The 12,344-nt window shown below is 44.0% G+C and overlaps 1 protein-coding gene across 1 annotated transcript in view; it reads left to right on the forward strand.

The window, feature by feature from the left end:
• Window positions 1-12,344, forward strand: part of mettl22 (methyltransferase 22, Kin17 lysine) — a 128,898-nt gene that overhangs the window by 12,187 nt on the left and 104,367 nt on the right. The window contains exon 3 of the mRNA XM_080524537.1: window positions 2,160-2,355. Coding sequence (XP_080380663.1) covers window positions 2,160-2,355 — 196 coding nt within the window. The remainder of the gene's footprint in view (window positions 1-2,159; window positions 2,356-12,344) is intronic.

Here is a 12,344-nt window from a genome sequence, read left to right on the forward strand (position 1 = left end):
TACCTGAAGTGCTGGTGACTCACATCAAGGTGTCATCTCTCAGAACCTCTCACCTCGTCATTCTGTAACACAAATTTCAGCTCAGAGGTGTGGACGGTGTTTTTGCACATAGTACATACTGTACATATTATTGATAACCTGCATTGTACATATACTACTGTACTAATGTACTTGTACATATCTACTGTATATCTTATTGTACTTACCTCGCCCCTGTCTGTACATATATCTGTACACACCTATGGCTGCACTATGCACTATTGTGGCATATCTGGCTGGGTGCCAAATGCATAGTGTTTCTATCTAGTGTTCATATCTAGTGTTCATATCTAGTGTTTATATCTAGTGTTCATATCTAGTGTTCATATCTAGTGTTCGTATCTAGTGTTTGTATCTAGTGTTTATATCTAGTGTTTATATCTAGTGTTTATATCTAGTGTTCATATCTAGTGTTCATATCTAGTGTTTATATCTAGTGTTTATATCTAGTGGTCATATCTAGTGTTTATATCTAGTGTTTATATCTAGTGTGAAGTGAAGTGAAACTTTATTTATATAGCGCCTTTCGTACATGAATGCAATTCAAAGCACTTTACAATAGAAACAATGATTGAAAACAAGATTACAGAATAGAACAATGATTGAAAACAACATTACAGAGATGGGGCGGGGGGGGACACGAGACAACAGGAAGGGAGGGGAGGGAGGGGAGGGGAGGGGAGGGAGGGGTTACATCTTCTAAACAAGCTTAACTACATCAAGCTTACTAATAATAACAGACGACCTTGTCGGCCGAGCAGGGGGGGGCCGGAATGGAGATTAGTTTTCTTGGGAAGTTTTCGATAGCACAGCAGGTTGAGATGACCTGCTATAAATCCAAATGGTAGACATCATTCAGACCCCTGAACAATACGTTTACTCTGTCGCTAGATCTTCTTGCAGATTAGTGAGTTTTTCAGGCCTTCCATCTTGTGATTTTGTTCAGATGTCAAGACAGTTTGATTACTCACCACTCTGCCCATGTCATTTAACATGCCGGCCAGCTTAAGTGCAGCTGCCGTCTCTCCAATTTTTCAATAGACCAGGACAATGCTCAGGCCAAATAACAGATGTCAGATGGGCACGCAGGTTCGCCTTGTCCTGAGTTTCTTGTAGAACATGTTTTGTCGATTGTGTTGAGAGACCAGCTTATCAATTCCATGTTTGTAGTTTGTAGTTTCGAAGAAACAGTGCAAAACTCCAGCAGAAAGCAGACACAAGACAAGACAATGGTGGTGTGGAGAGAGAGAGAAAAATGAGAGAGAGAGAGAGAGAGAGAGAGAGAAAACTGCGACCGCCTACGACGAAGGACAGAGATATCTAGTGTTTATATCTAGTGTTTATATGTAGTGTTTATATCTAGTGTTCATATCTAGTGTTCATATCTAGTGATTATATCTAGTGTTTATATCTAGTGTTTATATCTAGTGTTCATATCTAGTGTTCATATCTAGTGTTCATATCTAGTGTTCATATCTAGTGTTCATATCTAGTGTTTATATCTAGTGTTTATATCACAGTGTTCATATCTAGTGTTCATATCTAGTGTTCATATCTAGTGTTTATATCTAGTGTTTATATCTAGTGTTCATATCTAGTGTTCATATCTAGTGTTCATATCTAGTGTTTGTATCTAGTGTTTATATCTAGTGTTTATATCTAGTGTTCATATCTAGTGTTCATATCTAGTGTTCATATCTAGTGTTTATATCACAGTGTTTATATCTAGTGTTTATATCTAGTGTTCATATCTAGTGTTCATATCTAGTGTTCATATCTAGTGTTTATATCTAGTGTTGATATCTAGTGTTTATATCTAGTGTTCATATCTAGTGTCTATATCTAGTGTTCATATCTAGTGTTCATATCTAGTGGTGTTAACTGACTGCATACGTCCACAGTGTTCATATCTAGTGGTGTTAACTGACTGCATACGTCACAGTGTTCATATCTAGTGGTGTTAACTGACTGCATACGTACACAGTGTTCATATCTAGTGTTCATATCTAGTGTTCATATCTAGTGTTCATATCTAGTGTTCATATTTAGTGGTGTTAACTGACTCCATACATACACAGTGTTCATATCTAGTGGTGTTAACTGATTGCATACGTCCTCAGTTTTCATATCCAGGTTCAAGATCTTGTGGGACGGAGAGAAGGAGGACACTTGTGACGTTCTCTCACCTCCTGGAGGGGAAGAGTTAGACGGTGACACGGAGAAGGGAGGAGGACCTGAGAGAGAGGAGGACGGGGAGATGCGTGCGGGGGCAGAGCCAGTCCTGGATGAGGACGGGGACCTGGAGGTGACGCGCAGGTACGTTAGCTTCCCTCAGACCTGCAGTACCACTCGTCTCCACTGTGACACAGGGACAGACAATCAGGCAGCGAAGCGCACTGAACCCCTCATGGTGAATCATAAGTAGGTGGACAACGCCTGGTGCTGAAATAGCCGACAGCCGCGGTGTGTGGTTTGAAAAAAATAACACGAGCTCAGTAAACCATTCAAACGTAATGTTTACGTATATGTGACTGCAACACACATATGAACAGTAACAAAGCAAATTCTGTTTAATTTTCTGAAAAACATTGACAACAAAATCGGCGCAAACAAAAAGCAGAATCCGCTTGATCATGGAGGGCGAGGGGTGGTGGTGCATAGGCCTACTATACGCTCCTGAAACGACAGAGCAAACACGCTATTAGGGATAATAATTACAATGAGCCATTCATTCAAAATATACAAAATACAATTAGGTTATTAACTCTTTGACTGCCAGCCATGTTCAGAGCGGAGAGCTCCACACTGCCAGACTTTTGGGGCATTTTCGCTGAACTTTGAAGACCCACCAAATATTGACTTTTCGGACTACATAAACATTGAACATATCTACCAAAACTTTAGACTCTCTTCTTTCATCAGAAAAAGACAGTTTGTTTCTAGCCTCTTTGAGTGTTTAGAAATCGGCCGTAGAACATAGGGTGGTTTCAGCAAAAACACCTGATTTTGACCAATAAACAGAGAAAACGAGCTTTTTCTGCAGAACTTTTTTTTTTTTTTTTTTTTTCTGCACTTTTTCTGTATCATCCGACTCTGAACTGTTTGAAGAGTCGCGCGATGGCCGCGATGCTCCGCAATGCTCCGCGCCGCGTTTGGCACATACCCTGATCCGTTTCGCCATTACTACAACCCACAGCAAGCCACTTCCTTCTCCAGGCTTTTATCGAACTACTGCCCCCATCTGGGACCGAAATACATTACACCCAAGTCTGAAATTCACTCGCTAGGTGTAGAACATGTCAATAACGCGATCCCCGCAAAAAAAAAAAAATATTCTATAAGACGCCAATTGGCGTCTTTGGCAGTCAACGTTACTATTCTATAAGACGCCAATTGGCGTCTTTGGCAGTCAATGAGTTAAATACAATAACGACAGGCTTGGTACTCACTTAACTCATTGACTGCCAAAGACGCCAATTGGCGTCTTATAGAATAGTAACGTAGACTGCCAAAGACGCCAATTGGCGTCTTATAGAATTTTTTTTTTTTTTCGCGGGGATCGCGTTATTGACATGTTCTACACCTATTGTGTGAATTTCAGACTTGGGTGTAATGTATTTCGGTCCCAGATGAGGGCAGTAGTTCGATTTAGCTCAGCTATAAAAAGCCTGGACAAGGAAGTGGCTTGTTGTGGGTTGTAGAAATGGCGAAGAGGAGAGCGAAGACGAGAGGTTCAGGCGACAAGCATTATAAGCAGTTGACACTGGCACAGAGCTTGTCTGGCAGTGGATCTGCAAGGAGTGTGGTGCAGATCAGGTCAAGCAGATCTGGTATAGGAGATGTGCCAAACGCGGCGAGATCTGGTATAGGAGATGTGCCAAACGCGGCGCGGAGCATCGCGGAGCATCCCGGAGCAGCGCAGCCATCGCGCGACTCTTCAAACAGTTCAGAGTCGGACGATTCTGAACCAGACCCCGATTCAGACGAGTGGTTGCCTTCCCGATCGGATAGTAGCAGGGGCTCCTCTCCAGATCAGCGCGGATCCCCGCGGGTGGAGAGCAAAAACGGTAAAACTGTTGAATGAATGAATTTGTTTTTCTTTTTGTATTCTTTACAGACCGTGTGTGTGTATGTGTGAGTGTGTGTGTGTGTGTGCCTGTGTGTGTGTGTGTGTGTGTGTGCCTGTATGCCTGTATGTGTGTGTGTGTGTGTGTGTGTGTGTGTGTGTGTGTGTGTGTGTGTGTGTGTGTGCCTGTATGTGTGAGTGTGTGTGAGTGTGTGTGTGTGTGTGTGTGTGTGTGTGTGTGCAGATATGAGGGAGATGAAGAGGGGATGTTTATGGGTAATGTGATGTAAGGCTCATATTAGTTATGAGGTAGTTATGGGTAACCTTGGGTCTACATGTATGTGCTACACAAATACATTTGCCTTGCCTCAGGTCAGAGAGGCTCTGTTTCACACGCGCGCGTGTGTGTGTGCGTGCGATGTCTACCTGTGTTGATGTCTACCTCTGTGTTGATGTTTACCCGTGTCTTTGAAGTATACCTCTGTGTGTTGATGTGTGTGTTGATGACCTGTGTGTGACCTGTGTCTTTGAAGTCTCCCTCTGTGTGTTGATGTCTGTGTTGATGACCTGTGTGTGACCTGTGTCTTTGAAGTCTCCCTCTGTGTGTTGATGACCTGTGTGTGACCTGTGTCTTTGAAGTCTCCCTCTGTGTGTTGATGTCTGTGTTGATGACCTGTGTGTGACCTGTGTCTTTGAAGTCTCCCTCTGTGTGTTGATGTCTGTGTTGATGACCTGTGTGTGACCTGTGTCTTTGAAGTCTCCCTCTGTGTGTTGATGTGTGTGTTGATGACCTGTGTGTGACCTCTCTGTGTTGATGTCTACCTGTGTGTGTTGTGCTGAAACTTTAACCATCACTAGAGCAGTATAACACTATTACTATTACTATTACACTATTACACTACATCATTACAAAGCAATAAAACATGCCTTTTGTATATATATATATTTTGTATAAAATGGTATATATTTCAATATTTTACAGTTCCTGAATCGAGCAGAGGACGTGCCTCAACCAGTGGGTTTGCTGCAAGGAGACGGCTGTCTTCAGAGAAAGCTGCTGGTTGGGGTGACGGTGACTGGCAACCCACAAAGGTTCCATTCACGGCAACCCCTGGACCCCAGAATGCTGCTGCAGAGCTGAAATCTGACCGGCCGGTTGATTTCCTGGAGCTGCTCATTCCTGATGAGCTGGTGCAGCACATTGCAGATCAAACCAACCTGTATGCCAAGCAGTTTTTACAGGCACATCCCGACACATCCCGGCACTCCAGAGGGAGGTCATGGAAACCGGTGACAGTCCCAGAACTGAAACGATTCTTTGGACTCACTTTCATCACCGGTTACATAAAAAAGCCAAAAATAGAAATGTATTGGAGTGTGGATCCACAGGACGCCACTCCATACTTCAATAAAACCATGTCCAGGAACAGGTATCAGCTCATCTGGAAGTTCCTCCACTACAACAATAATGCATCACAGGACGCCACAGATAAAATGTATAAAGTGCGTCCTATTTTAGATCATGTTGTAGCCAAATTCAAAGAGCTGTATCAGCCCTTTGAAAGTATCTGCATTGATGAAGGAATGATGCAGTGGCGTGGCCGCCTATCATTCAAAGTGTATAACCCTCAGAAGCCGGTGAAGTATGGAATTAAATCCTACATACTGTGTGACTCTTATACTGGGTATTGTTTTAACATTAAGCCTTATGTTGGCCAGCATAACACACTCCCTCCTTCTCCCTCCTTGACCGTCTCACAGGACACGGATACACACTTTACATGGACAACTTCTACAACTCTGTTCAACTTTGTGAGCAGTTGATCAAAGCCAACACCAACGTCTGCGGAACACTGCGAAAAAACAGGGGGGAACCGCAGATCATAAGGGAGCCGACAAAGAAGGACTTGGGTGTGGAGGGGAGGGTGGTGCGGCACAATGGCAGGGTGCTGGTTATGGCATGGCAGGACAAGCGTCTGGTGAGGATGGTGACAACCTGCCACCATGACAGCATGCAGAGGGTGGAGGTGTGGCAGAAGGGGAAGAAGGAGAAGGTGGGTCAGCTCAAACCGCAGTGTGTTGTGGCATACAATGCCTGCATGAATGGGGTGGACAAACTTGACCAGAACATTGCATATTACCCATTCATACGGAAAACACTCAACTGGTCAAAGAAGTTTGTGGCATACTTATTTCAGCTGTGTGTGTTCAATGCATATGTGCTGTACAAGGCCAGGAACCCGGGGAAGTGCAAAACACACTTGGAGTTTGTGAGGAGGGTGGCGAGGTCGTGGACTGAAAAAACCTATGTGGAGGAGGAGGAGGAGGAGGAGAGAGGAGGAGGAGGGGGAGGAAGAGGAGGAGAGAGGAGGGGGAGAGAGGAGGAGGGGGGGGAGGAGGAGGAGGAAGAGGAGGAAGAGGAGGTCCGACAAACCAGGGCCGCAAGACAGAGAGACCCAGACAGCAGGCTGGATGGCCGGATGGCCAGGCATGAGTTGGAAAAATTAAGGCCCACCAGCAATAACACAAAGCCAGCAAGAAAATGTAGGGTCTGCGTTCGAAGGGGTAAAAGGAGAGAGACCAGAATGTGGTGCAGGTCCTGCCATGTACCCCTGCACTCAGGAGAGTGCTTCACAGCCTACCACACAGCAAAAAAATATGATTGAGTGCATAGAGACACACACACACACACACACACACACACACACACACACACACACACATATCTGTAAATAAGTTTACACACACACACACACACATCTGTAAATACGTTTACACACACACATACACACACATCTGTAAATAAGTTTACACACACGTACACACCTGTAAATAGTTCACACACATGTAAATAGATTATTTTGTTATGTTTTGTATTATGTTCTAAATGTTCTAAATCTGTGAATAAATGTAGTTATTTTGTCATCAAAAGCCTTTTTTCCTGTGTTGTTTTTATTGTTTCATAGAAGTAAACAACTTTTCAGATGTTTGAGGTGTCACTAAAACTAAAATATGTGGACGTCAGTCACCGTTTTGCTTGAATTTGCTTCTCTGCAGAAAAAAAAAAAAAAAAAGAAAGGTCTGCAGAAAAAGCTCGTTTTCTCTGTTTATTGGTCAAAATCAGGTGTTTTTGCTGAAACCACCCTATGTTCTACGGCCGATTTCTAAACACTCAAAGAGGCTAGAAACAAACTTTCTTTTTCTGATGAAAGAAGAGAGTCTAAAGTTTTGGTAGATATGTTCAATGTTTATGTAGTCCGAAAAGTCAATATTTGGTGGGTCTTCAAAGTTCAGCGAAAATGCCCCAAAAGTCTGGCAGTGTGGAGCTCTCCGCTCTGAACATGGCTGGCAGTCAAAGAGTTAATGTGAAAAGTGGCATCTCCCATCGGTCACTATTTGCTTGATATCTGGTGATATGGACGTCACTTTAATCCGCAGGCAGTTCTCAAGGTTTTTATGCATCAATCGATTCCTCTCGTGCGTCTTTATCACATTCATTGACGAAAAGGACGACTCGCATGTATAGAAAGGGAACATTGTGAGCACGTAAAATGTGAGTCTTACAACGACTTTGCATTGATGAAACCAGGTAGGATGAACGTATAGTTCGCTGTCCATTCCTCTTTAAATGCCCTGTTTTCACTGTCAACTTTCCTCTTTAGACCTTTGGAGAGTGACATTATGTTTCTCTTGCTAGCTAGCAGGTTAAATGTTTAGCTAACTTCACCCGACACGCAAACAACCAATCCAATAACAGTGTTTCCTCCAGGAATTGTTCCATTCGTGGCGGAGTGCCCTATCTGCGCGCGCAGCCCTATCCACGCGCCCTATCCACGCGCACGCGCGCTCAAAATCCAAAACAGGATGGCAAAAAAAAAAAATATATATACAGAATATAAACTTGTGATACCGGTTTCCATCCATCAGCTCTGAAGGTTTACGTTACTCACGGCAGTGTTTTTCAACCAGAGATCATCAGATGTGCCGTGGGAAATTATCAAATTCCACTTACCATATTGACCCGAATATAAGACGGGGTTTTTTCCCCAGAAAAAAGTCTGAAAAAGTTGCATCGTCTTATATTCGCGCCCTAGACTTTTACACGTCAATATTAATTCACAACAACGTATGGCGCCAAAAGACTGTTCCCCACGCGAGCCACCGTGTTTCTCCCTCTCACACACACCCCAGTGACGGTGCCTGGAGAGATGGAGACACACTCACACACACACCCGCGGAGAGACACCGCAGAGACACACTCGGACCAGCTCGAAAAAAGTGGCTCAAGTGGTTGGTCAAACAACAGAGGAGGAGTTACGATGCCAATTTTAAGACCATGGTGGTCAATGAAGCAGAGGCATCAAACAACTGTCCAGCAGCCAAGAAATATGATATGACAGAGTGTAATGTTAGAAGTTGACGAGCCCAAAAAGATCGGCTTAAGAATGGTAACAGTCAGAGAAAAGCGTATCGCCGTCCGCAAAGCGGCCTCTTCCAAGTGATTGACAGGAGGGTGTGTGAATACGTGACTGAAAAACCTAACGATTGTATGCCCATACCCCAAGATTATAAAAAATAAACTACATTGTTTCATTCATTCATTAAGACGATTGCCAGACGCATTGTCGAAAATGTTGTTTTGGAGAAGATACGTGGCAGTGGGCAGTTTGCTTTGCAACTTGAGTCTTGGCTCAACTCTTGGCCAATGCACGCTTTGTGGATGGAGACACAATCACAGAAAATGTCTTTTTTGCAAGACATTGCATAAAAACAACAACAGGGGAGGACTTCAGTGGGACAGCTGCGTAAGTGTCTGCACTGATGGAGCAAGCAGCTATGTTGCCGAGACTTCCCAGCGGAGATATCTGATGTGTTGAATGCTGTTGTTCGTATGGTAAACTTTGTAAAAACAAGACCTGTGAAAGCCCAGCATAAGACGTTATTGCTCCATACGGCGGTCCGATGATTGTCCAGCGGAAAAGTGCCGGCCCGCGTGTTTGAGTTACGGGAGGAGCTGAAAACCGTTTTAACTGATAAGAAGTGTGATGATGCAAAGCTGCTTGCAAGTGACAAATTGTGGCAAGGCTCGCATACATGGCCAACATACAGGGCCAGGCTTCGCACTGAGTGAGTATAACGACAAGTAATATATGTTATATAATGTTACGTATATGATAGGCTACTATGTATCATTTTGTAACATTTGGGATGGCGGTGTGCCGTGGGATTTTTTCAAGGTAAGAAATGTGCCGTGGCACAAAAAAGGTTGAAAAACACTGACTCACGGATCCAATGTCCTTCCAAACGAGCAGTCTTGGCTCCGTCTCAAACACAACAGGAAAAGTATGTCCAACTTGGCGAAAGTTTCCCAGTGTTTCCAACTTGCGCGAGTTCTTCAATTTGCGACAGTTTTTCAGCAGGGATGGTTGAGTCTGCACGGTTCTCATGCCGGTTCACATTTAGACCAATCAGGAGTAGCCCTTGTGTCACGTCGTCAACTGAATGTTTAATGTCATAGACCCTGTTAAGACCCTGTTATGACCCTGTTAAGAAATTGCTAAGACATTGTTAAGACCCTGTTAAGACCCTGTTAAGACATTGTTAGGGCTTTCACACCGGCAAGGAACCGTTTCGGTTCGCGTTCGCGAACAAAGTCTGGAACCGGCCGGCGCGTTCAGACCGAAAATAAATTGGTTCGGAGCCTGAAAAGTTGGTTCGCAGCGGGAACCAGAAAATAGTGGTTGTCAAGTGGTTGTCAAGGGGGAACCAAAACGTAGGTCACGTCGTCAGTGGGTGTGAACCAGAAAATAGTGGTTGTCAAGTGGTTGTCAAGGGGGAACCAAAACGTAGGTCACGTCGTCAGTGGGTGTGTCATATTCTAGGCTGCAGAGACCAGCAAGGAGGAAGGAGACAAAATGTAATCTAATCTAAATCTAAAGGTGTAGACCCTGTGTCTGTAAGGTGTAGACCCTGTCTGTAAGGTGTAGACCCTGTCTGTAAGGTGTAGACCCTGTCTGTAAGGTGTAGACCCTGTCTGTAAGGTGTAGAGTGTCTGTAAGGTTTAGAGTGTCTGTAAGGTGTAGACCCTGTCTGTAAGGTGTAGAGTGTCTGTAAGGTGTAGACCCTGTCTGTAAGGTGTAGACCCTGTCTGTAAGGTGTAGACCCTGTCTGTAAGGTGTAGACCCTGTCTGTAAGGTGTAGACCCTGTCTGTAAGGTGTAGAGTGTCTGTAAGGTGTAGAGTGTCTGTAAGGTGTAGACCCTGTCTGTAAGGTGTAGACCCTGTCTGTAAGGTGTAGTGTCTGTAAGGTGTAGACCAGGGGTATTCAATTACAAATTCAGTTGGGCCAGATTTGAAAACCAAGAAATGTTGCTGGGCCAGACATTTTCAGCGGCCAGTAGCCTAGGCACCAGGTAATGACACATTTCAAACCAACACAAATGAAGGTAGGCCTAATGAAATACAAGCAGTTTATTTATAGTTTTCCTTTTAAATTAGGTAACATCTGACACAGGCACGTCAAAAGTAATCTCAAAGTGCATAAAAAAGTGTACAGTAGTATACCAATAAAAAAATGTCCTTTTGTAAAATATAAATGTTGGTTATAGCTGACCCAGGCACATCACAAAGTGCTTTTAACTGAATGAAAATAACCATCAACGCCTTGAGTGCACGTTGAATTTAACAAGTTACAATTACAGTTAAACAATAAAATAGAATCTAATCTAATCTTACCCTGCTGACTTTCTTAGTGTGAGAAGTGACATGTTTTATTCTGAACAAGAGCAGTGACATTTGGCTCATAAGATGTCAATGCAATCCGAAGGCATTGGTGAAGAGTACTGTCAGTCAGGGAACAACGAGAGCTGCTTTTTATTGTGTTCATGTGTGAAAAGCTTGATTCACAGGTGTATGTTGATCCAAACATACTGAGCACATGGATTGCTACTTTCTTAACGTTAGGGAACTGGTGCACGTTGACATTACTCCAAAACTTCGCAGGTCCATTAGTGCGAAGCTCCTGTGCCATGGTTACGGATGACTGCATGTCAACAAGTTCGAGTATGAATTTCCCCTCGTCGATGGAAGGCACCACTCCCTTTCCTCTGGTGGATAAGTCCCCTTCTATTGCAGCAGTGAACGGGTCTCTGGCAAAGCCCATCACCTCTGCGGGCAGAGCAAGTCCATCCAGTCGACCAGCAAAGTTCTCTTTCAACCTCGCAATGAAAACAGTCATCACATCTGTGATTTGTGCCGGGGATGAGACGCATTTGTGGAGCGTCGGAAAAATGCAGCATTCTGCCGGTGCAGAAGTCGGCCGCGAAAAGGTCCAGTTTGACTTGGAACGCGCCTGTTCCACAAGATCAATCACAGTTTTGTCTCTGCCTTGTAGCCCCACATTTAGGTCATTCAGGTGTTTGAATATGTCGCTCAGAAAGCAGACATCAGCCATGAAGTTGTCGTCCAGTCTACGATTCAAGTGTGTTTCTGCCTTCGTTTGCTTGCTGCTGCGGAGGAAAGTTGTAATCTCCTCTCTGAGATCACAGACACGCTCCAGTGCCTTGCCTTTGGACAGCCACCTGACGTCGTTATGCAAAAGCAGATCGTGGTGCTCAGCAGACATTTCTGACAGCAGCTTGCGGAATAAGTTAATAATAATAATAATAATAATGTTGGAGGCTCGAAGTGGTGCGAATAAAATTAATTGTAGCCATCACGTTGTCCATTGTTGTTTTAAGCTCCCCGCTTAGTTTGTTTAGAGTGTTATATTCACGTTCTGTAGGCTACTATTGTAGACATTTCTGCATGAATTTCTGAACACTTGCGAAATACGTTTTTCTCTGCTTTTATGGCTGGGCCAATAGGGGGTCACGTCTGGGCCGCATGCGGCCCCCGGGCCGCTAATTGAATAGGCCTGGTGTAGACCCTGTCTGTAAGGTGTAGAGTGTCTGTAAGGTGTAGAGTGTCTGTAAGGTGTAGACCCTGTCTGTAAGGTGTAGAGTGTCTGTAAGGTGTAGACCCTGTCTGTAAGGTGTAGAGTGTCTGTAAGGTGTAGAGTGTCTAAGGTATAGAGTGTCTGTAAGGTGTAGACCCTGTCTGTAAGGTGTAGAGTGTCTGTAAGGTATAGATTGTCTGTAAGGTGTAGAGCAGGGGTCACCAACTATATTTGTCCAAGTGCCAGCATTTTTCAAAGCATACACTGTGGGGGCCGGACTTTAATATATATAATTCTTTTATTT

The sequence above is a fragment of the Nansenia antarctica genome, assembly GCF_963989245.1.
Source record: "Nansenia antarctica genome assembly, chromosome: 2".
In the NCBI taxonomy this organism is placed as follows: domain Eukaryota; kingdom Metazoa; phylum Chordata; class Actinopteri; order Argentiniformes; family Microstomatidae; genus Nansenia; species Nansenia antarctica.